The sequence below is a fragment of the Crinia signifera genome, chromosome 3 (genome assembly GCF_055691185.1).
Source record: "Crinia signifera chromosome 3, ASM5569118v1, whole genome shotgun sequence".
Lineage (NCBI taxonomy): Eukaryota > Metazoa > Chordata > Amphibia > Anura > Myobatrachidae > Crinia > Crinia signifera.
In genome coordinates this window covers 316,521,279-316,546,594 of record NC_139219.1, presented here as the reverse complement: position 1 = coordinate 316,546,594, position 25,316 = coordinate 316,521,279, and the positions used below count along the sequence as shown (strand labels likewise).

The window sequence follows — 25,316 nt, the reverse complement described above, 5'->3', positions numbered from 1 at the left end:
GGGTTTAATTATTCCAAAAAAACACGGTTTTTGGAATAATTCGGATACGGGATGCCCGAATACGGGATACCCGACCTGTACTGCAAATTAGCAGAAAGTGAGAGATTTGGTAAGAATTCTCCAGTTTTTTTTAAAGCGGCAATCACTTACACTACAAAATCAAACTGATTTTGCAGTGTAAATGATTGCCGCTTTAAAACAACTGGAGATAGATACTGTAGATAGATAGATAGATCTGAATCTCTCATCCTATTAAATACCCCCCACACCCCCCAGTGTTGTATATCCGCAAGGGGACCTTTATCAAGGCAGCCAAAAAGTCACCAATCACAGCTTAATCAAGTGGGGACAAGAACAAGGGGTGATCTGACGCCACACACGTTCGACCGAGTGTAAAGTACAACTTCTCCTCTGGTTGGAACCGATCTTAATCAGCCACAATCGCCGGGTGTATGGGTGATCTGGGCATGGGTGGTGCACATACCAGTAGGGTATGAGGAGGCACTGGGGATGTTTACTTAATAAGAACAATAGTAGAGACTTGTATGATTGCAAAATGAATACTGTATATGTGGAAGTCATTGAAAAACACTTAGATATTCCTATATCAAATATTTATATTCCAATATATGTTGCTTTGCAGCTATCGGAGAAGTACGGCTCAGTGTACAGTGTGCAGCTAGGAGAAGAGAAAGTGGTCGTCCTGACCGGGTATGAGACGGTGAAAGATGCCCTGGTAAACCACGCAGAGGAGTTCTCTGGACGAGCCAAAGTTCCACTTTTCAATGATGTAATAAAAGGATATGGTAATTGTTATTGCATTATTATTATTATTATTATTATTATTATTATTATTATTATTAATACTGATTTTTAGTCCTTTCTTAGCCTGTTTTGAGCTAAGGACGTGTGACTCATCCCTTGAATATACTTAAACAAATCTTTTGGAATTGTATAAAGTTGAGATGTATCATGGCCCTTATAAAAGTTAGAAGTTGCTCAAAATATAGGTTGCATAAAATATAATAAAGATTTAAAGCAAAAAAAAAAATAAAAAAAATAAGTTGCTCAAAACAACCAATCAGGTTCTGTCATCTACCTAGCACAGTATTTGGTATTTAATTTAGATGCTGGTTGGTTGCTTTGAGCAACTACTGTACGCAACTTTTTCTCTCATCAAGGAATAGAAATTCCCCTTAAAGTCAATTTAATACTTTGTAAAAATTTAGATAAAGAATTATAAAGCAGATTTATGAAGCTTGGTGAAGTCATAGTGTCTGTTTTTTTTATCACCGGCCAATTAGCTCCTAACTGTGAAGTTACAGGCTTGGTTTGAAAAATGACAGGTAGGAGCTGATTGGCTGGTGATAAAAACCAGACACTTTGGGCCAGATGCACTAAGCTTCAAAAGTGATAAAAAGTTAGCCAATCAGCTCTTACCTGTCATGTCACGTGCTGTGTTTGAAAAATATCAGGCAGGAGCTGATTGGCTGGTTGTTTATCACTCTCAATTTTATCACATTTAAAGCTTAGTGCATCTGGCCCTTTATCACTTCACCGAGCTTAATAAATCTACCCCTATGTCTTCCACAAAATACAGTGGGGTAAATTTACTAAAATGAGAGTTCTATTGAAGGTCTGATGTTGCCCATAGCAACCAATTAGAATCTATCTATTATCTTCTAGAAGATGTTAAATAAGAAGTAGATTCTGATTGGTTGCTATGGGCGACATCCCATCTTCAATAGCACTCCGGTCTTAGTAAATTTACCCATGTGAATTATGAATTGATACATCACCTATAGGATGCAGTCCAGATCCCAGTAGTTGGAATCCCAACTGTCAGAATCCCCAGGGATCATCAGTGCTGAAAACAATGGGCGCTGTGCAGCACCCAGTACACCTGTTTATTATAGTTTAGATTATAAATTATTTTGCTTTTGGGAGTTTTGCTTTTGGGAGTTTTTCATATCATGTAATTGGAACAGCAATGGGCACGGCTATGGCCCCATCATATAAAAATGCTTTCATACATTTCTTCAGTTGCAAGCATTTTTTCAATATTAATAATACATAATGCCTTTGGCATTGCTGTCAGACACTCTATTCATGAGCTATTATGCATTGCAGCCGGGAAAATCTATGTAGTATGTGGTTACAAGTTATTGGATGTGTGGCTGCACATAACACAGATCTACGCATTTGCAAGGTTGATTACTTTCTTACAAAGTACAGTACAGTAGCTTCATATAGTTATAAATCTGATTGTTTTTGTGCAGGATCAAATAGCTTAATAAGTTGGATGTTTGGCTGGAATGCAATAAATTATGGGTCTGAATCCTGCGCATGTCACTATATTGAAATGTGTTATTTACTAAAGGGTATTTTTACTGGGGGGGGGGGGAAAGCGCTCAGATGAAATGCGCAAATGTCTTATAAAGAGAATTTGTGTCCAAATCCATTGTCTTGCAGTGTTCTATAAATGTGTGTTTGCAATATCTCTATATATAAAATATGGGAAGAGGCATCTTTGCATGGCCTGTCTCAGGGTTCAATTTTGTCATGCCCCTTCCCCCCCCCCCCCCCCCGAGGGCGTGTGCTTGATATCCATTCTTGAAAAATGAGGGGGGGGGGGCATGCAAACCTTTTTCTGGCACAGGACACCAAAAAGTCTATTTACTGCTCTGCTATTATTGTATTACATGCTGCAGTTGATCTGACATTTATCAGTAAGTTATAATTAATAATTAAATATTTTTTTCTCTTCCACCCAGGAGTTATATTTTCTAATGATGAAAACTGGAGAGTGATGAGACGATTCGCTCTTTCAACGCTACGAGATTTTGGGATGGGCAAAGAAACCATTGAAAACAGAATTAGCGAAGAAAGTGAATATTTAGTGAAGCTGATCAACTCCTACAAAGGTCAGTGACTGCTTTAATTCCACCATAAAGTTCTGTTCTTTATTGCACCTTAAGCTATGTTGCTGTAGATAAATACTTTGTTGATGCATTTAGTACTTATTCCAAGCGTTTAAAACTGTTTCCGTATGTATCTTGGCATTGATAATACAACACTCCTCTCCTGTATATTCCATATTTTAGATTTTTGTTATGGGAAACTCAACCTGTACAAACAAATAGCTCCTCTCTAATGATTCATGTTAGGTTAGTCAACATACAGAGTAGCTATACTGTATAGAGTCATTCCCAATAAATAAAGTTTAAAATGCTTTACCCCAGTTTAAACGATCCTATTATTAATTTTGGGAACAAGCAGCAGCAACTGCAGCACTAAATACCTAGTTCAGGAGTGGACTGCTAAGCACAGATAAACATGTGAAGATGTATGTAACATAAGTGCTGGCAGTGTATCTGGATATATTGCCAGCACATAAATGTTATTTTGCATAACTAGTCTTAAGGCCTGTCCAAAGGACGGGCGAAAGTTTATGCAATTCTTGTTCCACCTACCCTTCTCAACCACAGCAGGCCAGAAGCTGCTGTAGCAGCCAGAGCAGGTATCCAACTCCTACCCTACATAACCATAGCTGAGCAGAAGCTGCTGCAGCAGGTACAGAAAGTGTCCAACTATCCACATTCCCTTGCCATCCTCAGCAGGACAGTAGCTGCTGCAGCAGCAGCCAAAGCAAGTCTCCAACTAGTCACCTACCCTTCCCAACCACAGCAGGGTAGGAGCTGCTGCTGCAGCAGCCAGACCAAGTCTCCAACTATCCACCTTCCCTTCCCAACTACAGCAGGGCAGAAGCTGCTGCAGCAGCCACACCAAGTCTCCAACTATCCACATTCCCTTGCCATCCACAGCAGGACAGCAGCTGCTGCTGCAGCAGCAGCCAAAGCAAGTCTCCAACTATCCACCTTCCCTTCCCAACTACAGCAGGGCAGAAGCTGCTGCAGCAGCCACACCAAGTCTCCAACTATCCACATTCCTTTCCCAAACACAGCAGGGCAGAAGCTGCTGTAGCAGCCAGAGTAGGTATCCAACTATCCACCTACCCTACCTGACCATAGCTGAGGAGAAGCTGCTGGAGCAGGTATATAAAGTCTCTAACTATCCACCTTCCCTTCCCAACCACAGCAGGGCAGAAGCTGCTGCAGCAGCCAGACCAAGTCTCCAACTATCCACCTTCCCTTACCAATCACAGCAGGGCAAAAGCTGCTGTAGCAGGCACCGCAAGTCTCCAACTACTCACCTTCCCTTCACAACCACATGAGTGCAGGAGCTGCTGAAGCAGCCAGAGCAGGTCTCTAACTATCCACCTTTCCTTCACAACCACAGCAGGGCAAAAGCTGCTGCAGCAGTCAGACCAAGTATCCAGCTATCCACCTTCCCTTCCAAACTGCAGCAGGGCAGAAGCTGCTGCAGCAGCCAGAACAGGTCTCCAACTATCCACCTTCCCTTCCTAACTACATCAGGTCAGAAGCTGCTGCAGCAGCCAGACCAAGTCTCCAACTATCCACCTTCCCTTACCAATCACAGCAGGGCAAAAGATGCTGTAGCAGGCACCGCAAGTCTCCAACTACTCACCTTCCCTTCACAACCACAGTAGGGCAGGAGCTGCAGAAGCAGCCAGACCAAGTCTCCAACTATCCACCTTCCCTTCCCAACTACATCAGGGCAGAAGCTGCTGCAGCAGCCAGACCAAGTCTCCAACTATCCACCTTCCCTTACCAATCACAGCAGGGCAAATGCTGCTGTAGCAAGCACCGCAAGTCTCCAACTACTCACCTTCCCTTCACAACCACAGTAGGGCAGGAGCTGCAGAAGCAGCCAGAACAGGTCTCTAACTATCAACCTTTCCTTCATAACCACAACAGGGCAAAAGCTGCTGCAGCAGTCAGACCAAGTATCCAGCTATCCACCTTCCCTTCCCAACTGCAGCAGCGCAGAAGCTGCTGCAGCAGCCAGAACAGGTCTCCAACTATAAACCTTCCCTTCCTAACTACAGCAGGGCAGAAGCTGCTGCAGCAGCCAGACCAAGTCTCCAACTAGCCACCTTCCCTTCCAAACTACATCAGGGCAGAAGCTGCTGCAGCAGCCAAAGCAAGTCTCCAACTATTCACCTACCCTTCCCAACCACAGCAGGGTAGGAGCTGCTGCAGCAGCCAGAGTAAGTCTCCAACTATCCACCTACCCTACCCAACCACAGCAGTGCAGGATCTGCTGCAGCAGCCAGAGCAAGTCTCCAACTATACACCTTCCCTTGCCAACCACAATAGGGCAGAACCTGCTGCAGCAGGCACAGCACTCACCTTCCCTTGCCAACCACAGTAGGGCAGAAGCTTCCCAAAACCCTCATTGAATAAGCAAACAATGAAGAGAAAAAATAACTGACTGGGGATCGATATATGGATTTCACAATGATATCTACTGTGTTCAATTCACAGACCACTATGCCAATGAGTCGCTTATTAATTTCAGTTTGTCAAAAGTTTTGTAAAGTGAAAATGTTTTTCATTTAATGGACCCTTATAGCCCTTTAAAAGTCCACTTAAGGGAGTCTGTTTATTGTGTTAAATTGTTAACAAAATATGACAATGTATGAAACAACAGAAATAGCATGGGCACTTATGACCGCACCGTTAAGGGCTCGTCCGATTAAACTCATCTTCAAACTAAGATCATCCCTTAAAATGATAAGGTAGTGTGCAATGTTTAAAGACAATTAGTTAAAGCGTTTGAGAGTTATCGTGGAAAATCCAAACACACACAGACACACACACACACATTGGCCCTTATTCAGATCTGATCGCAGTACACATTTGTTCTCAAAATGGGCAAAACCATGTGCTCTGCAGGTGGGGCAAATGTAACATGTGCAGATAGAGTTAATTTTGGGTGGTGTGTGTTGAAACCGAAATCTTATTTGCAGTGTAAAAATAATGCAGCCAGTATTTACCCTGCATAGAAAGAAAATAACTCACACAAATCTACCTCTCTCTGCACAAGTTACATCTGCCCCACCTGCAGTGCACATGGTTTTGCCCATTTTGAGAACAAATTTGTACTGCGATCAGATCTGAATAAGGGCCATTGTTCAATTATAATTATGTACTGTATACCTCCCAACATTTTTGTTTTAGAAATCAAAATGTTTACACAAAAAAGGGACATGACCTATGTCATGGGGGCATGGCCTAACAAGGATGTTGCAGGCCGTAGGCCACACCCCTGTTTTCCATTACTATGGGTGCATGATCAGCACTGTGTAAGCTGCTGGCCACGCTCCCAGCACCTCTGCCGCATGCATACAGCGTCTATTCCCCACTCTGCAGTGCTGGGCAGGACAGGGTTGATTCCTAAATCCCCCCACCGCAGGACACTGCCAACCCCAGGCAAGATGCAGGACTGTCCCCAAATAATGGATGGTCCCATTAAAAGCAGGAAAGTTGGGAGATACGTGTATGCATGTATAATGTAGTTTTTAAAAGTAATACAAGAGGTAGGTTGTGGTGATAAACAGAACATAAGTAAAAGATTGTACACCCGTATTTCTATGGTTAAAATAATAACTGTTGGGAAATATTGTCTCTGGTATATTCTGCTCCCTTTATTTCCTTTGTATTTCTTTGGTATTCCAGGCAAACCATTTGATAACACCAAGATTGTAAATGCTGCTGTTGTGAATATAATCGTGTCCATATTACTCAGCCATCGATTCGATTATGAAGATCCAAAACTTCTGAGGCTTATGAAAGTTGTCAATGATAATGTCAAATTATCCGGAAGCCCAACGGCCATGGCGAGTAACTGAACTGTGTGTTTTATTTGATGTACTGCTGTCAGCCATGCTGAAATTAGGCAAATGGACTTTTTTTATGACCAGATGTTTTGTGTTTTGACTTTTGAGTGCGAAAACAACAAAACCTATTCATGAATGAAAACAAATATGGTGAAGCCGTGATTATTTAAATTAATTAATGTGTATAGTTAATGTGTATAGAGTTTATCGGATACACATAGATGACCGCAGCTTGAAATGATGGCATTCAGAATACCTACAGTATGCTGGCATCCCGAAGGAGGAAATCCCGACAGAGGTCAGGTTAGTATATTTACCATCCTCCATGCCCCCTCCCCCGCCTTCTCCATGCAGCATAACCCTAAACTTCCTCCGCCACCTAAACCTACCCCCCCCCCCACCCTGCAGCCTAACCCTAATCCCCTCTTCTAAATACCTAACCTGCCTCCGCACAGCCTAACCTTAACCTTAACTTTACCCCCAAATCCTAAACATAAGTTCCCACCTATTGCCTAAACCTCCCCCTCCCCCCAAGTCTAACCCTTACCCATCCAACAAGACTTTATTTCAGCATCCTGGCAGTCAGGATTCTGAAGCGAACATCCTCTGAGATTCCAACCACCAGGATGATGAAAGCATCCAGATTTTATTTAGGGTTTAATTTAGGGTTTGACACAGACACAAGCATTCTTGGGTCTTTTGCTGCTGTGCCTCTGTAACGTTCTGCTAATCTTGCTACAAAGCAATTCACTGGTGGGTTGTGGCATGACTTGTTGACAGTCCTCTAGTTGACAGTGATTAGGTCAACATGAGAAAGCCAACCAGGTCAAACTATCATCATGAGCATGTTGGCAAAAAGTGTCTATGTTGACCCTCATTATACCTAGCCGGATGATACAGCATGTCAACATGAAGAACTGTTGAAATCATCCCTGGTGGTCTAATGGGTCCCTACCTTCTCCAGGCACCTGTTGCGGCATCAGATTCTTCTTCCAGGTCCCCACAGCTAGATCAGACCTCCTATGCTGAAGCGTTTCAGTTTTTCCTCCTATCCTTAAAACTAACCCCCAAAGCCTAACCCTAACCCTCTTGGCAATAAATAACCTTAAATATCGGAATCCTGAATTTTTTTTAACTTTTTGGTGCCCTTGAACACCTTGCTTTGAATTTTGAGTATCTGAGATTCATTCTTAGATACCCTATTAGATGTTAAGAATTCAAAGTAATTTTCCACAAAAATAAAATTTTCGGTACTTATGTAGTATCTGGGTGTCCGATTTTGTGATTGTATGCCTTACCTTAAGGCATACAATCAGATGCGATGCGATGCGATTCGATGCGATTTTGCATAGGATTCAATGTTAAGAAGGTCCTGTTCATTTCCCCACTATCCAAGTGGGCATAGAGTTGATTTTATATAGCGTGGCGAGCGCAGCGAGCCACCGAGCCCGAAGCGTGGCGAGCGGACGCATATTTCTTAAAAAGTATTCTGTGTCCGCTCGCCACGCTTCGGGCTTGGTGGCTCGCTACGCTTGCCACAGGTTTATATCCAACTCCATGCCCACTTGGATAGTGGGGAAAGGAAAAGGACCCCTTTTTCCCATTGAATTCTATGTTAAAATGGACTCAGACCATTTTAACATTGAATCCTATGGAAAAATCTTGACCATCGCATCGCATACGATTTGGTCGCATGCGATGCGATGCGATCCGATCCGATTTCTAAATCGGACGCCCAGATACTACATAAGTACCAAATTTTCATCTGCAAGTTCCTTTCCTACTGTATAATCTTCTAGTTCAGACAAAGTCTGCATTTTTCTAAATTTCTACTTATAGAATAAAGCTTTCTCTTGTCTAAACCTCATACAGGATAATCCATTGGCGGACCACTATGCTTCTACTTTGAAGCATTTGATTGGCTACTGGCATATAGCCAATCGAATGCTTCAAGGCAAAGAAAAACAATCATCCTGGGAGCCACCAGCATCATAATGTTCAAATATTAGCTTTAGGTACTATTGCTACCAATCTCAGATCTTGGACTCTCTTATCCACATAACATACTCAAATGTTTATTCCATTGAACCATAAATTTCATCTTATGGGTTTTATGGCTCTCAGTCACTATAATAATGTTTACATCTCTTGGATCTTCTTGGGCATATGCTTTTTGGGCATTAAACATACTGTATGGGGAACAAGTTAAACATGTTCCTGCAATGTTTTTCTTTGAATTTCAATACTGCGTGACCTGACTACTCACATATCATTCTAATCAAATGGCAACAGAGTTTCATCCGGGGAAGCCATAAATATCTCTTTAGGTTTTTCAATGTCTTCTATCTTTGCTTCACATGATAAATCATCACCATTTGTATTTGTCGGTGTATTTGGGAACGGTAACTCTTTGGGAAGACTGAACATCTTCATCTATAACTGGGAGCTGACAGTCACTGCAAGTCATTTCTTCCTCTGCAACAAATGCATTTGGGGAGTTTATCAACTTTGATCCCTTCTTGGACACTGGGACATTTAAGGAGGATATCCCCATTGTCTACATGCTGCTGCGAGCCATTAGCCTTCTGGAAAATCTTACTTTTTCAAGAATTTCATGGTGTATCTTCTGTTCATTATGCAAGTAATTTTCACAAGCAACTTATAGTAACTGGTTTTGGAGTTTGTGTATTTCGGTTGGATCCAGTTCAAGATATAAGAGTCCATTTTGAACTAAGAAGTTTAAAGTGAAGCTTTCTCTTCTCTTTCCCCCACTTCCACGTGGCACTATTTCAGAGTTGCAGAGAGTTGTTCTTCCAGTTGGGTAATATTTCCAAATTCATTTTCTAGTCTGCAGAAAAATTATTTTAAAATTTAGAAATTTAATAAATCTCAAATTTTGTTTTGCTATTTCAGACATTTTTACTTTACACTGAAGCTCTTGTTCTCAGACAATCCTTTTCACCTGCAGATTGTGTAACTGTTTCTGTGCATTTGAAAGACACTCAGAGGATGACCGGGAACTAAAAGTGACCCTGGAAAACTTTGTAGAAGTGGCCCGACATGGGCAGCACCAGAGATATAACATGCCGTGTAGCCATGTCAGCATCACTGGATGGCAGAGTATCTGTACTTCAGAGATGGACAATGCAGTATTGTGGGCAGAGGTGCTGAAAAGGCCATGTATACATGCCAGCCCACCAGTCCAGACCATGAAAACACTGGAGAAAAAGGAGAGTTTTTATCGGAGACACTCATATACAGTGGCAAAACTTGTGGGTTGCGGGCCCAGGTGCAAAATATAATTTACCCCCCCCCCCCTCCACCCTAAACCAAGTTCACAAAAACTCATTGCTTGTTTGGGCAGCAGTGGGCCCTTAGTCATTATGCGCCCCAGGGCAATGCATCTGCTGCACCAATGGTAGTTCCACCTCTGTGCGTATATACAAACATAAGAATAGATGATGGGTAGGTTAACAATATATTTTTATTATATATATATATTAAATAACGATACAGGTATACCTTTTTTTGGGGGGGTGGGCGGGGATGACTTGTCTGATTTATTGTGCAGGTGTCATCAGTGGAATGCAAACAATCCAAGAAATTAATAGAATTTAATAAAAAATGAAAGAAAAGTAATTAAGGATTAGTCAGACAAATCTCCCAGATGATTGTAAATAGGTGACTAATACCTGCTTACATCTTAGATTAATCCTACTTGCACATTCACAGCAAGAATAATTAGTCAAACAATTTACAGTAAGAGCAAAATAATTAATCAAGCAAATGCTACAGGTAGTTGTTAATTAGTAATTCATTCTGGCTCAATTTATGCCAAGCCCGGATTGCACACAATTCAAAGGACAACTTGTAGATCTACTAGATTAATTTGTCTGTATGCAGTGATGCCAGCAGTCAGCATGTACATGAGAAAGGTCTTATGTGGTCTGGAGCGTTGGCAATTTTAATAAAATAATTATGTAGTTGACTACAGTTTGGACTGCAATGCATCAAGGAAATTCTATAATTATGTTTTATTTATATAAACATATTTTAAAACGCAACCAATTACATTTTCGTTTACTTGTAAACTTATGCTGTACGTCTCTCTCTCTTTCTCTCTCTCTCTCTCTGTATAGTTGTACAACGCCTTTCCATCCGTGATGCGCTGGTTTCCTGGGTTTATCAAAACAATAAAAGACAATTTGAATGAGTTGCACAGTTTCATCAGGGAGACCTTCACCACCCAGAAGAAACAATTGGATATTAATGACCAGAGGAATCTCATTGACAGTTTCCTGGTGAAACAACAAGAGGTGATGCATGACTTCTTTTTGGCCTACTTGGAGATTTCTGAATTTCAACATAAACACTGAGGAACCAGTGAAATACCTTACCTACAGTTTAGGGTGCCCGGAAAGGTCACCTGATTTTTTTGGGTGCCTATCGGGTGAGCCTGGAAATTAGACAAGACAGGGCTATTGTTTAAGTGGGTTTGGTGCCGCTTTACAGGTAGATTTAAAATATATGTTTCTCCTATATTTGTCTATGTATAAATATCAATATTGGTTAACCAGTGGCTGATTAACCAATAGGCTGGGGGGACAGTGCCAGGACTGGGGGGGGGGGGGGCGTATCCTTGTTGTTGACACCTAAGGAATAAAATTAAATCCAAATTTATTCCGTGCTTGTTAGCTATCCCCTGCCCTGATGTACTGTGGGGGGTAAAGTTCTTAAGGTGACTTCCAGATGTCTGTGCCAATGTAAATTACTGATGGAACCATTATTTTATGGCCCTTATTCTGGTTTTGCGTTTGTGCATGTGCAGCAGCATTTCTGCACATGTGTATACACTGGGAGCGTGCAAACGCGGCAAAAAGTGTGTTCGCTGGGTGCATGCACCAAGCCTTGTGAGTGGGGGAGGGAGAGGGGCATGGGGTGCCAGCCTGGGTCATTTGCATATGTGAATGCCCACGTTCAGGGGGTGGACAGTTCACATAACTGGATGTCAGCTGCCCACCCAGTTCCCTGCAATTCTAAATGCATATGTAAGGGTGGTATGGACCTCGCTACACCATCATTCAATGGTCGGCGACCATCGAAAGAAGGGAGGAGGTTCCCACTGGCATGCGAATGGATGTTCATGTAAAACATCCATTCGCAAGCCTTGTGAAAGCATCCCGCATGTGAATGGGTGGCACCGGCTTACCATTCGCAAGGCGGGGTTAGAGTGACTCACAAATTTGCGAATGTGCTCATGTCAACCAGAATAAGGTCCTATGTACATTGTGTTACAGCGCCAGCTCGGCAGCATAAAGCCAAAGTCTCCTTCCCACACCACAAGCATTAGATTCTACATGCCAGATGTATAACCTTCGTTACATCCACATGGGCAGTATGACCGGCGAGTCCATGAGAACCCATATACGTGTGTATAGCAGCAGTACAAGGGGAGCTACTGTACATGTGTGTTAGCCTAGGGCACCTGAAACCTTTAATCAGGCCCTAAACATGGCACTAACAACACCAGGGGTAGTCAAGAAGCAACCCTCCAGCTGTTGATGAACTACGCATCCCAGCATGCCTTGCCTTAGTTTTGCTATTTGGCCAAGATTAAACTGATGCAAGGCATGCTGGGATGTATAGTTTATAAACAGTTGAAGGACCGCTTTTTGGCCACCCCTGGGCATAGTTTCTGATCACACCACACAGCACTAGCAACACCCAAGTGGCACTGGCCACACCTAAGTGTAGATACCACATCAATACTTTGCATACTTATTGTCCTCCTTATACATTATAGGAAAAACCTAATCCTGAATTATATTTCACCAATGACAATCTAACAGAGCTTGTGGCCGACCTCTTTATTGCCGGCATGGAGACCACCTCCACCACTTTGAGGTGGGGTCTTCTGTTGATGATGAAATACCCGGAAATCCAAAGTAAGAGATCAAATTCCATTCACATTTTATTCTAAATGGTATCAATTATCAAAAGCAATTACACAAATGACTTAACAGCTGTATAATGGAAAGGTCTTGTTACTCATTTGTTATTTATTTGTTAATTAAGCAGGCAAAAAGTTTGGAGTTGATTCCATGTGTGGTATTTTCATTTGGAAGCTGTTTTTGTGCTCGCAACACAAAAAGGCCTGGACATCCACAGAGGACAACAGCGGTGGATGATCACAGGATCCTTTTGATAGTAAAGAAAAACACTTCATAACATTCAGCCAAATGAAGAACATCCTCCAGGAAGTAGACACAACAAGTTCACAACAAGGTGCACACAATTTATAAGCCTCAAAAATACAAAGGTCATTTTTAGCCTTTACCAAAGTCAAAACAAGCTAGCCCAGTTCTGGAACAGCATTTTGTTAACAAATGAAACTCAAATCAATCTGTACCAGAATAATGGGAAGAATAAAATATGGGGAAAGTTTGAAATGGATCATGATCCGAAGCCTACCACATGTAGGAGGTTTTGTAATGGGCATGCATGTCTTCCAAAGACAATGGGTCACTAAAGTTTATTGATGATGTGACAGAAGACAGAAGCAATATTGGAATCTATTGTTTGCTGTAATTCAGCCAAATTAAGCAATGTTGATTGGACAACACTTCACAATAAAGATGGACATTGACTCATAGCAAACTTTGGAAGCAGCCCAGAAGGCAAAGCAGTTGAATATTCTGCAATGGTCAAGTCAAATAACAAGTCATGAAATTATCTATCATGCAGGTATTTAGGCAGAAAGCCCTACGGACCAACAAATGAAGACAGCTGCATTAAAGACCTAGTACAGCATAATAAAGGAGGAATCCCAGCATTTGGTGATGTCCATGGGTTTCAGACTTCAGTAAATGCCTGCAGAAGATTCTCCACATTTTATCTATGATTATGCTAATTTTTCCAATTGCATTTGAGCCCCTGAAAACAATGTTTATTCATAAATGGTTCATACATTTTGTTTTGTTTTCAATCCCTTGTTTGAAAGTTAAAAGTCTGCATTTCAATTGCGTCTCCATTGTTTAATTTTTACATCATTAGTGGTGGCTTATAGAGCCAAAATGAGGAAAATTTGTGTTCCAATATATGTAAGAACTTAACTGTATACAGTATAATGTAGCAAGATGGACATATTTGTTTTGAGAATTTTTAACTTTTATTTTGAAAACAGGAAAAGTCCAAAATGAGATTGAAAAAGTTATTGGCTCCTCGGAGCCTCAGTTGGCCCATCGTAAGGACATGCCCTATACTGATGCTGTAGTACACGAGATTCAGAGATATGGAAATATTGTTCCGAATAATCTCCCGCATGCTACTACTCAGGACGTCACATTTAGAGGGTATTTTCTACCAAAGGTAAGAAATAAATCTTGTTGTGTTTCTCATCATTCCAGGAACTGCTCTCTACTAGATTTTAAAATAGTTTAAAATCATTTCCAGGAATATTTACTATTGTGACTAATCCAGACCCCTGGGTAGAATTTACCATATATCATTAAAGAATTTGCTGGTGTAGATTTTCATTGTAAAAAAAAAGTTATATACCGAATATAAGCCGAGGCACCTAATTTTACAACAAAAAACTGGGAAAAAACTTATTGACACAAGTGGGACCCTCACTTGAGTATAAGCCGAGGGGGGCTTTTTCAGCATAAAAAATGTTCTGAAAAAGTAGGCTTATACTCGAGTATATATGGTAATAAAACCACAAATGTTGCATTCCGCAAAAAGGCCATATCCCAACAGGGGCAGGCTGGGGTGCAACCTACACCAGTTGCTGAAGCCAATTAGAATGAGTTTCAGTGGTTACTAAATAACAGCCTATCAGTCACAGAGCTCCTCTGGAGCTGTACCCTGATAGGCTGATGTTAATCCCATTGACTGTCATCAGTGGGATACCCTTCATTCTCACAGAGGAGCCACATGTGTAAACACACATGTGGCTCCTCAGTTCGCATGGCTCGGGTCACTCATTTTTTTATTTAACCCTTGGATTGTCTACATGGACTGAAGAGGTCTGATCTACACTGCAGTAGGTAAGTATATTTTTGGTACTTGTTTCCTAGAACGGTGCCCACGATTTTGATCTTAGGCATCGCAAGGAAAAAAAATTGCGTCGGTCCCATCACATGCGTCCAAAAAATCAAATGCGATGCGACCGACGCGATTACCGCGATTTTACTTAGGGAATAATGTTAAATGGCCCCCAGACCCCAAATAGCCACCTGAAGTGTGAAATGCCCCCCCCCCCCCCAATTGTTAACGCCACCCCACAATCAAGGTGAACCCGAAGCGTGGCGAGCACAGCGAGCCCGCAAGGGGCGGCGGTACGCGTCCTCAGACCTTTTCATACTCCACTATCCACGTCGGCGTGGAGTTGAGAACAGAAAGTGTGGCGAGCGCAGCGAGCCACCGAGCCCAAAGCGTGGCGAGCGCAGCGAGCCCTGCGAGGGGACGCGGATACCTGTGAAGCCCGCGAGGGGACACGGATACCTGTGAAGGTATCCGCGTCCGCTCGCCTTGCTTTGGGCTCGGTGGCTCGCTGCGCTCGCCACACTTTCTATTCTCAACTCCACGCCAACGTGGATAGTGGGGGTATGAAAAGGTCGGAGGACGCGTACCGCTGCCCCTCGCGGGCTCGCTATGCTCGCCACGATTCGGATTGACGTTTATCGTGGGGTGGCATTAACAATTGGGGTGGGCATTTCACACTTCAGGGTGGCTATTTGGGGTCTGGGGGCCATTTAACATTGTTCCCTATGTAAAATCGGCTCAATTGGGCCATTTAACATTGTTCCCTATGTAAAATCGCGATAATCGGTCGGTCGCATCGCATGCGATTTTTTGGGCCGTATGCGATGCGACCGACCGATTTACATTTTGAGTGCATTTCTATGTAAAATCGCGGTCATCGCATCGGTCGCATCGCATGCCATTATAAATGCATGCGATGTACCCGTGATGACCGCGATTGGCGCCGTTCTAGGAAACAAGTACCATATTTTTTTTTTCACAGGCACCTAATGGATTTCTACATGAAGTAGGGAACTGAGCTATGTGTCAAGATATGTAAGTATGTATGTATGTGGTGCACATGTATATTATTAAAGTTTACAAAGCAAAAAGGGGATATGCAGCGCTCTTTTAATGATGCAATCAGATGGCATTACAAAACATATTTATTAATAAAATACAAAGATAAAAAATATATATTGTGTGGCAATGTTATTAAAAAAGAAAGACTATACCATAAGGACTTGTCAATGGAGAAACATTAATATATAATATGTAATATAACCTGCTCTGGTCACTCAAAACGTCCCTCTAATGGGGTTAACTAAGACCAATTAAGGAGGGTATTTATACCTGGACCTAAACTTGTGGCAGTCATCTTGAAAAAGCTGTCTTTGAAGTGACAGCGAAACGTGTTGGTGTTACCCCAGGGACCTGTCTGAGACCTGTTACCATCATCCTGCTTAATTATCTGGACTTGCACTGAATTTCTCTGAAATTGGGTTATTTATTTCGAAAGCACATGGCACTTTAAAGAGGACTCCCTACCATTATAGTCCTTACGGACTGGGACACCCCCAGACAGCAATACGGAGAGTACGATTTGGAGTACCATCAACAAGCACAGCCGCAATCTAGAGAGAATCCCCCAAGCCTACAGTCCCCCTAAAGGACTGGGACACCTCCAGCAGTTTCTTGGATTACAATATTGGACTAAATCCATCTTCCTCCTCCATTAGTGCCGGGACTTTTTGAGTGACCAGAGCAGGTTATATTACATATTATATATACATTTTTCTCCATTGACAGGTCCTTATGGTGTAATCTTTCTTTTTTAATAACATTTCCACACAATATATATTTTTTATCTTTGTATTTTATTAATAAATATGTTTTGTAATACCATCTGATTGCATCATTAAAAGAGCACTGCATATCCTCTTTTTGCTTTGTACTCTTTAGGGCAGGCCCGGGCAATTGCGGCCCTCCAGATGTTACGGAACTACACATCCCAGCATGCCTTGCTTCAGTTTTAGCATGGCCACATAGCAAAACTAATGCAAAGCATCCTGGGATGTGTAGTTCCTTAACATCTGGAGGGCCGCAATTGCCCAGCCCTGCTTTAGGGGATTTGACTAACACCTCCTGCAGCAGCTCATATTGAGACAAACAGCCCTGACCAGCGCTCTATACAGTTTACTGTATTTCTCTGTTTTATATAATTAAAGTTTTACTTTCTCTGGTGTGTGCATTTTTATTTTAGAATTGGTGCTGCTTTGAAACTACAAGTCTCAGTGGGCCCTTTAATGCTGTGCATGCAGGAACTTGCGGTTTTCCAAATGCAGGGGAGGCTTGCTGACACTTTTATTTCTAAAGCTGAACCCAATGCTATTTTTTTATTTATTTTATTCACACAAAACTATCAACCCAACACCCACCACCCAGGGGTTCCAGAGATAGCCCAGGGCTTCAGCCCTGGCCTGGGTCAGGCTGACCCATCACTGGGTAATGCTTTGGACGAGGGACCTTGTATAAATAGGCCCCCCGGCTATGGCATTTGTGGCTGACTGTTGGAGCCTGGTGCTGGTTCCAAAATACGGGGGGGGGGACCCCACTCCATTATTCCCTTGATTTTTGAAACCAGGATAGAGAGCCCAGTGCAGGTTTTTGGTAATACGGAGAAACCCTATTTATTTTTCTCCTCGGATTTCTGCAACCAGGAGCAGTTGGTTGCATAGACTGGGGGGAAAGAGGGCAAAGTTAGTAGTCATGGTCAGAGGAGAGGCAGAGATGATGATATCTAAGAACTTAGAGAAAGTGAAAACTACATTTTGACGGCATATATAAATTACTATCATATAAAGGTTGCCATTTTTCATAGAAGCTAGAAACTCAGATTCATACATTGAAAGTAAAATGAATTAGGAGTTGAATGACCCCCTGTAACACAGGTAAAAAAAAAAAGGAAGAACGTTTTAGTTATAGGTTTCTTATTTTTAAACATTGTAGAATGTAAAAGGGTTTGAGTTTGAAAAAGTATAACATTTTCTATGGATTGAAAGCTGAGATATTTACTAAAAGTTGGTGTTGCCCCCTCGGAGCCAGCCAGTTGATCCTGGTGTCAATAAAAGAGCAATTTTTAAGAGCTCTATAGACAAATTGGTCCACAAACTTAAGTCATACGTTTTATGGCCCAGTTTTTCATAAAGTCACTATAAAGTAAGTGTTGTGATACAAGATGACTGCCGGCCTGATGCAGAGCTACACGCAATATAGATGTTCATGGAGTTAAGAATTGTTTTGCTACTGTGTGGGCAAAAATTCCTAAAAACTCCTACTGTGCATGCAATGCACAAAAGAAAAAGGTTTGGTACCATGTTAGCCAGTTGATAAGAAAAGTTTTATTGTTCCTCAGTGAGAAAAACAAAATAGCAATCTAGCAAATATGATACCTTTTAATGGCTAACAAAAATAAATGTTGTTAAAATGCAAGCTTTCGAGACTACTTAGGTCTCTTCCTCAGGCATGGTATAACAAGGTGTGTGAAGAAACACATATATATATACACAGCAGAGTAGGAACAAGATGTGTTGGATGGACATTTTTAAGATCAAAACAAACTCACAGAATGAGCTTGTAAATTGAGTCCTTAATTAGTTTGTAGATAAGTAGTGTGAAAGTTTTATTGTCTCTAAGTTGATGACAGACCAGAGTTAGAGCCTGAGGAAGAGACCTAAGTAGTCTCGAAAGCTTGCATTTTAACAACATTTATTTTTGTTAGCCATTAAAAGGTATCATATTTGCTAGATTGCAATGCACAGAAACGCTATCAAGTTTGAGGCGCACAGGATCAGAGATGTGTTGGAAACGTGCTGAGCCTTCTTGAGCAGTAACTCAGCGGTGGCTAAATATGGATATCCGCCATCTCATGGGTGTGTTATGGGAGCACTGAAGTGTTTGTCTACACACAGAGGAGGTTATTCTGGTTGCGGTGGCCAAATGTACGTACGTTCCGTATCAGCGTACATTTCCCGTACGCGGCCGGTGAGCGAAAGTCCACCCACAAAACATCCGCATAAGGACGGTCATAAACACTGACAAAGGGGAGTGGCGTACAGTTGAGCGTACGCCGCCATACACGGACGGATCATCACTTAGACTCCGACAACTGGTGTACAACCGAGCGTACGCCACCGTTTACGGACGTCTCTCGTCCGTTTTCCCACCGACATCTTGCGGCTATCTGGGCGTACGCCACCGTGCACGGACGGGTCTCTATTGTTTTCAATGAAAAACTCAGCGTCTGTCACCGATCGTGAGAGTGAGCGTATGTCCGTGCACGCTGGCATACCCTTCACATATATGGACCTGCTAATCTAGCCTTTCAACTATGATTAAGAAAATTAAATGAATTATTCTAATTGTTATTCAATTATTGTTTTATATTACCTCAATTGTCTACCTTAATGAACACCCTAATAAAAATACATTTTACCCCTCCTTACATGTGTATTTATTATGTTCTAATGTTGCTTATACTTTTAAATAAAATCTTGGTGTTTGTGTGTATGTACTGAATTATGTCCATAATTAGTTTGTTCCGATTTTTTTACATGTATACCTACCCTGATGTTATGTGTGATGATTTCATCTAACAACATTAAACATTCATACATTTTCACTATGTGTTTTTTTACTCAAAAACACACACATTCACACATCAATCGTTACCCATCACCTCAAAATACAAATATAACTGACATTACACATCTGTATGTACCTGCCCTTACAAACCCTCAAACATATTTTGGATTAACAACACAGGCAACTTCTAACTGTACAGAATTTTTTTTTCTTCTAACAAACGTTAAAACTTAAAAAAAAAAAATTAATTGAGGGCCTCAAGTTGGGCATAAAGTATATTTAAATACAGGAGGGTCAGGAATATCTCCCTCATGATCCATGCCACCTCCTCCTGGTGCTGTTCAGTGTCTGTAGTGAAGGGAAAAAAAACAAAAACAAATTAATATATAATATACACAAATGTTTGTTGTATTTTTACATAATACCAAGTTGTGAGTTAAAGGTGAAGGCCATATACATTTTTCAACTACATTGAAGATGGGTCTGCTGTAAACACAGTACTAAAAACTAATATGTGTACACACACACACACTGTACATATTACATAACATTAAATAAATTCCTCCTTCTTGGATGAATGTATGCTGTATCCCAATTGGTAGGTTTGTGTTGGGGGACTCACCTCTAACCTCACAATTAGGCTGTGCTATTTAAGGGTAATGACATTGTTGCGGCTTAGCACTCCTTACTATTTAAAATGTAGGACATTGTTGCACAAATTATAGGCCTACAGCTATGTTTGTAAAGCATGCATCCGCATGGCCTCACACACTATTATCAAACTAATCTATAAATTAATGTTGCACATCATGCTGGGAAGTGTAGTTACACAGCACCTGGACTCACATAACTTCAACACCACTAATGTAGGATATGTCATTGGATGTACTGTTATGTCAATTATTCAAGGGGTGAGGCATGGCCACACTCAAAAAATCCACCAAGGGGACCCTTGTTCCTGGAGAAGGACAGGCCACACCTCAGGGTCAACCTGCAGTGATATGTTGCAACTAATGATGATGTTGGATACACATATGTGGTTGTTGTGATTGTTTATGTGTAAAAATGTGTAGGTAAACATTAGCCACATTATTTACTTACGGCTAGTGGAGACATCCTGCTCGCCGCTGGTGTCCTGTGTTGGTGGTTGGGGGGGTCAGGAGCAAGGGGGATGGGATTGGAGTTGGGATAGAGGTAGTGGGTTGGAGTGGGGATTGGAAAGGGTTGGGGGTGGGTGCTGGGGAGTTGTAGGGGGGTTGGAAATGGGGTGGGGAGGGGGTGTGGGTAGTGGTGTGGGTGGGTGTAGGGGTGTGGGTGGGGGTAGGGGAGTGGCTGGTGGAAGGGGACATTGATATGGGGTGGGCACCAGCAGGCCCCAATGTCTCCTCCTCCTTCTCCTCTTCCTCCTCCTGGGCTGCCTCCTCCTCCTCTTCCTCCTCCTGGGCTGCCTCCTCCTCCTCTTCCTCCTCCTGGGCGGCCTCCTCCTCCTCTACCTCCTCCTCCTCTTCCTCCTCCTGGGCGGCCTCCTCCTCCTCTTCCTCCTCCTGGGCTGCCTCCTCCTCCTCTTCCTCCTCCTGGGCGGCCTCCTCTTCCTCCTCCCGGGCTGCCTCCTCCCGGGCTTCCAAGCGTGCCCTGGCGCGTGCTGAAATGTTCATGTTGATGGTATAGAAATCGAAGGTTGGGTTTCATGAAAATGGGGGAAAGAAAAAGTCACATTAGTCATGCTCATAACATTACAATTGATCATTTCAGTTATATTTAATACATTTATCATGCTAACAAATTGATATGCTACACACAAAATCAGAGGGTATACATATACCCCCCATATACCCCCCATATACACCCCATATACACCCCATATACCCCCATATACCCCCCATATACACCCACATACTCATGCACATGTTTTAAAACTACAGAACTCATTGCTACAAAACGCATAAATATTTGTAAATGATATACTTACATCGGGCAATATGGCGCCGTATGGAGCATAGCAGGTGTAGCTGCCTCCGCCGCAGGTCAGACCAGCGCCGCTCCACCTGCCCCAGGCTTCTGCGGACGCCGGTCCGGGCGTAGATTAAGTGTCGGGCAGCATTATACGCCCGCCGCTTCTCCCTATTTGTTACATATGGGCCCCTGGGCCCCAGGCGCCGGTCCATGATTTCTATCAAGGCCACCAGCTCTTCGTTTGAAAAGGGGTTAGCCCTTGTTGAAGACATATTGGCAATGGCGCAATTATTAATTGCAGGTACATATATAACTTTGGTGGTTGCTGATTGGTCTAAAATCTAGTTTTTTTATTAACTTTATTAATCCATCTTACATTAACAATATGTATGTGAATATAAACTTTCGCGGACCGTTCCGATACACACACCATAACATACAGTATGCTTTCAATGTAGAGAGAGACGTACTGTATATACAGTGTGCGAAAAATTATACACGCAACCATCAACTAATACATACGCTGATAACAAGGCACATACAACATGTTGATGTATGACAAATTTATCCTCATAACAAATGTAAGGAAAGCATTGTAATGTTGGTATGTTGATACATTTGTTTAAGAAACCATACATGTACTCCCAACAGAGACCACCTAAAAACACTCATCATTGGAATAACATGTGCACACATTTCACCATGTAGCACACAATGGTCAACAACCTGTGTATGTGCATGTACAGGTGAATGCTCAGGTGCGTTGAGACCTGCGTAATTTCCGCGGTAATTAACGGCGGAAATTATCGGCGGGAAATGTCAGCGAAAATTAGCTACTACATTGCTGTAAAAAATATACGCCCCCTTGTTCAAGGCGGGAGATTACATATAAATATCCAGTCAGATGCTGACCATAATTGCTGCAAACATGTCTAGCTCAGATGATTCCGCAGCTGATCACGCCCTACAAAGAGCACAAGCAGAATCCCTGCTTGAAAGTTTGAGGCAGAGGGAGCAGGAGCAGAGAAGGAGGGCCCAAGAGCAAGGGGGCCCCTCACTAACAACGCCAGAAGCTCCACAAGGGCCAAGCAACCAGCCAGAACAAGAGGTTGCATCTTTCCAAACATGTGTGACCCAGCAACTGCATGGTGAGAGAACTGGGGCCACCAGAAAATGACCTGCACCATCTAGTCCGAGTACTGAGCAGGATACCACCACCAAAAAAAGAAACCCTGCATTTCTAGAGGCAGAATTGAGAATTTTAGTTCCCAGGGCACGAGAATGGATAGAATTACCTACCAGGAAGCCGGGTGCCAGTGCAAGGAGAAACCTTTGGGAGAAGATCACAGAGGAAGTGAACCAGGTGTCAACAGTGGTCAGAGATTTGGCATCAGTGAAGAAAAGGCAAGTGTGTTTCTCCCCCTGATAATGTCATATGTGTGTACATATGTTACATGTATGTTTGGAGAATAAGAGAAAGGTGTGTTTGTAGATAGTGCTACACTTCAATGACACATGTGAACACAGCCATGTCTAATAACCCACATTTATATCTGAAACATGCACCATTGGTGTGATGTGAGGTTATGTGCACAGTTCTGCTCATGTGAAGTATGTGATGGGACAACAGAAAGTGTGTAGTTGAAAAAGAGTTGTAGTAACAAATTCCAGATGATGCTACTGAAACAAGGATGTAAAAAATGTGCACATGTAGCTGGTGTGAAACTACACATCCCAGCATGCCTTCCCATAGTTAACTAATTCCATATTATCAACACTGTCAAGCTATGGTGGGATGTGTAGTTTCACAGCAGGTGGAGGTGCATAATTTAGCCATGGATGATGTCATTTCTGCATAGTGATATATGCAGGGCTATTTTTGTGCAGGCTCCAGCAGGAACTGTGGCCCTTATTCTAGTTCACTCTTTCTGACAAAATATTTCTTAGATGGACAAAACCATTTGCACTGCAGGTGAGGCAGGTGTAAAACCCCACCCAAATCTAATTATCTCTGCACAAGTAACACCTGCCTCACCTGCAGTGCACATGGTTTTGTCCATCTAAGAAATATTTTGTCAGAAAGAGTGAACTAGAATAAGGGCCTCAGTTCCTGCTGGAGCATGCACAAAAATAGCCTGGATATATGTATGTGCATTTAGTGGCCTAATGAATGAGATGAGACACTGAAATGCCTCATAATGGAGACATTAATGTGTGTGTGGGAAACATATGCATAAAAAACATAAGATCACCCACACTAGGAAATGTAACGTAGTCATGATGTTCAATAGCACAGTGGTGCACATATGTCATGTTGATATTTGAATTTTTGATTTTGTAGGTGGTCAGACTTCAAAACTGTACTGAAGAGGAAGATGACTGACCGGGACAACCACAGCATGTCCACCGGGAGGGGACCTATGCCAGAGAGTTTGGAATATACCCCCCTGGAGGAGGAGGCGTTGGATGTAATTGATGTGGCCGAGGTCAGGGGGGTATCCAATATGGATAGTGAGCTCCCGGTGGAGGTATTTGCTGGTGCTTTTGATGGTAAGTCACAGTAATGCATTGTATTTGGTAAGAGAGATTTTTTGTGAATGTGATGGTGACATTGTTTTCAATTATTATCCTAGAAGAAGCAGAAGCACAGGATGAACCGGCAGCATCTTCCTCTTCAGAGCCACAGGTGGAGCAAGTGGTCCAGCCTCCACCAATACGGCCAACCCATTCACTGGCCTCATATGATGTGAGGTTGTTGGAGATGCTGGAGAAGATAGAGCAGCATGGGATGGAGGCTAGAGAATATCAGAATCAATTTTTTTATTTCATGGGGATTTGGAAGGAGAGCAACACCCAGCAGTTTGAGGCCTTGCAACGCAAGAATAAAATTATGGCGGCTGGCATGCAAAGCATTGCCCAACAACTCAGCCACCAGAATAACATTCTGGCGGAGCTGCTCACCACCACCAGGTCCCTAAGGGACAATCCCCCATCTGCTGCCCCACCCCAAGCTGCTCCACAAGCTACCACCTCTGCTGACCCTCCTCTGTCCACTGGGCCAAGACAGCGCAAGCCTTCAGTGCCAAAGGCCCCTGTCCCCAAGCCCCCATCCAATAAGGGGAAAAAGGGGCCAAAATAATGACACCTGGGTCACTTCCTCTGTGTTTGGACCCCACATTTTTAAATTGCACTGGACATCCACTTCCTGAGTTGGCCATCTATCCATTTTCGTGCAAAGGGAACTAAAGTGCTTATTTTGACCTCTAGAAATGCAGGTTTTATTTTTGGTGGTGTGTATCATGCTAAGTATTCTCCATGGTTGTTGCAGGTCGTATTCTGGTGTCCACATTTCTTTCACCATTGCATTTGCAGGGTAACACATGTTTGGAGATATGCAACCTCTTGTTATTGCTGTTTGTTATTTTTGTCAATATTTTATATTTTATTTTAATTTATGATATTAAATTGTCTACTAAGCTGTGATGCTGAACAGCAAATAAATTTATTTTCACAATTAACACACAATTGTTATATGTGTAATTTCTTGTGTCAAACAAATAATACATTTATGTGTAGTTACTGACCAGGGTATTTATGTGCATTTATTGATGTGTTGTAGAAGTTTCCCATGTGTAACCCTCTCCATGGCCATTCACATGTTCATATCCAACTTTTCCCAGCTAATTATTTTGTGTCAGCACATGTGCAGAGCAACTTAATAGGTGAGAAAGCAGTTTCTGTGCAGGTGAGGTAACTCCTACATTAGTAGGTAAAAGCAGGCCCAGAACAATGAGTTTGTCATGGAGTGGGTGAGGTAGGCAAACAAGGGTCAAAAGGGACATTTGTGTAGGAATGCATATGTGTCCTTCCTAAAAAACAAGTCATGTCATGGTACAGGTATGTTACAGATGTGTGAGTCGACCAAACATGA

General features: G+C 42.4%; 1 protein-coding gene across 2 annotated transcripts in view; it reads left to right on the top strand.

Moving 5' to 3' along the window:
• The window catches only part of LOC146064810 (cytochrome P450 2K1-like), a 71,220-nt gene that overhangs the window by 33,009 nt on the left and 12,895 nt on the right, over positions 1-25,316 (top strand). For both annotated transcript variants that reach the window (XM_083178703.1, XM_083178702.1), the window contains 6 exons: positions 644-806; positions 2,775-2,924; positions 6,603-6,763; positions 10,903-11,079; positions 12,567-12,708; positions 13,947-14,131. In XM_083178703.1, coding sequence (XP_083034829.1) covers positions 644-806; positions 2,775-2,924; positions 6,603-6,763; positions 10,903-11,079; positions 12,567-12,708; positions 13,947-14,131 — 978 coding nt within the window. The remainder of the gene's footprint in view (positions 1-643; positions 807-2,774; positions 2,925-6,602; positions 6,764-10,902; positions 11,080-12,566; positions 12,709-13,946; positions 14,132-25,316) is intronic.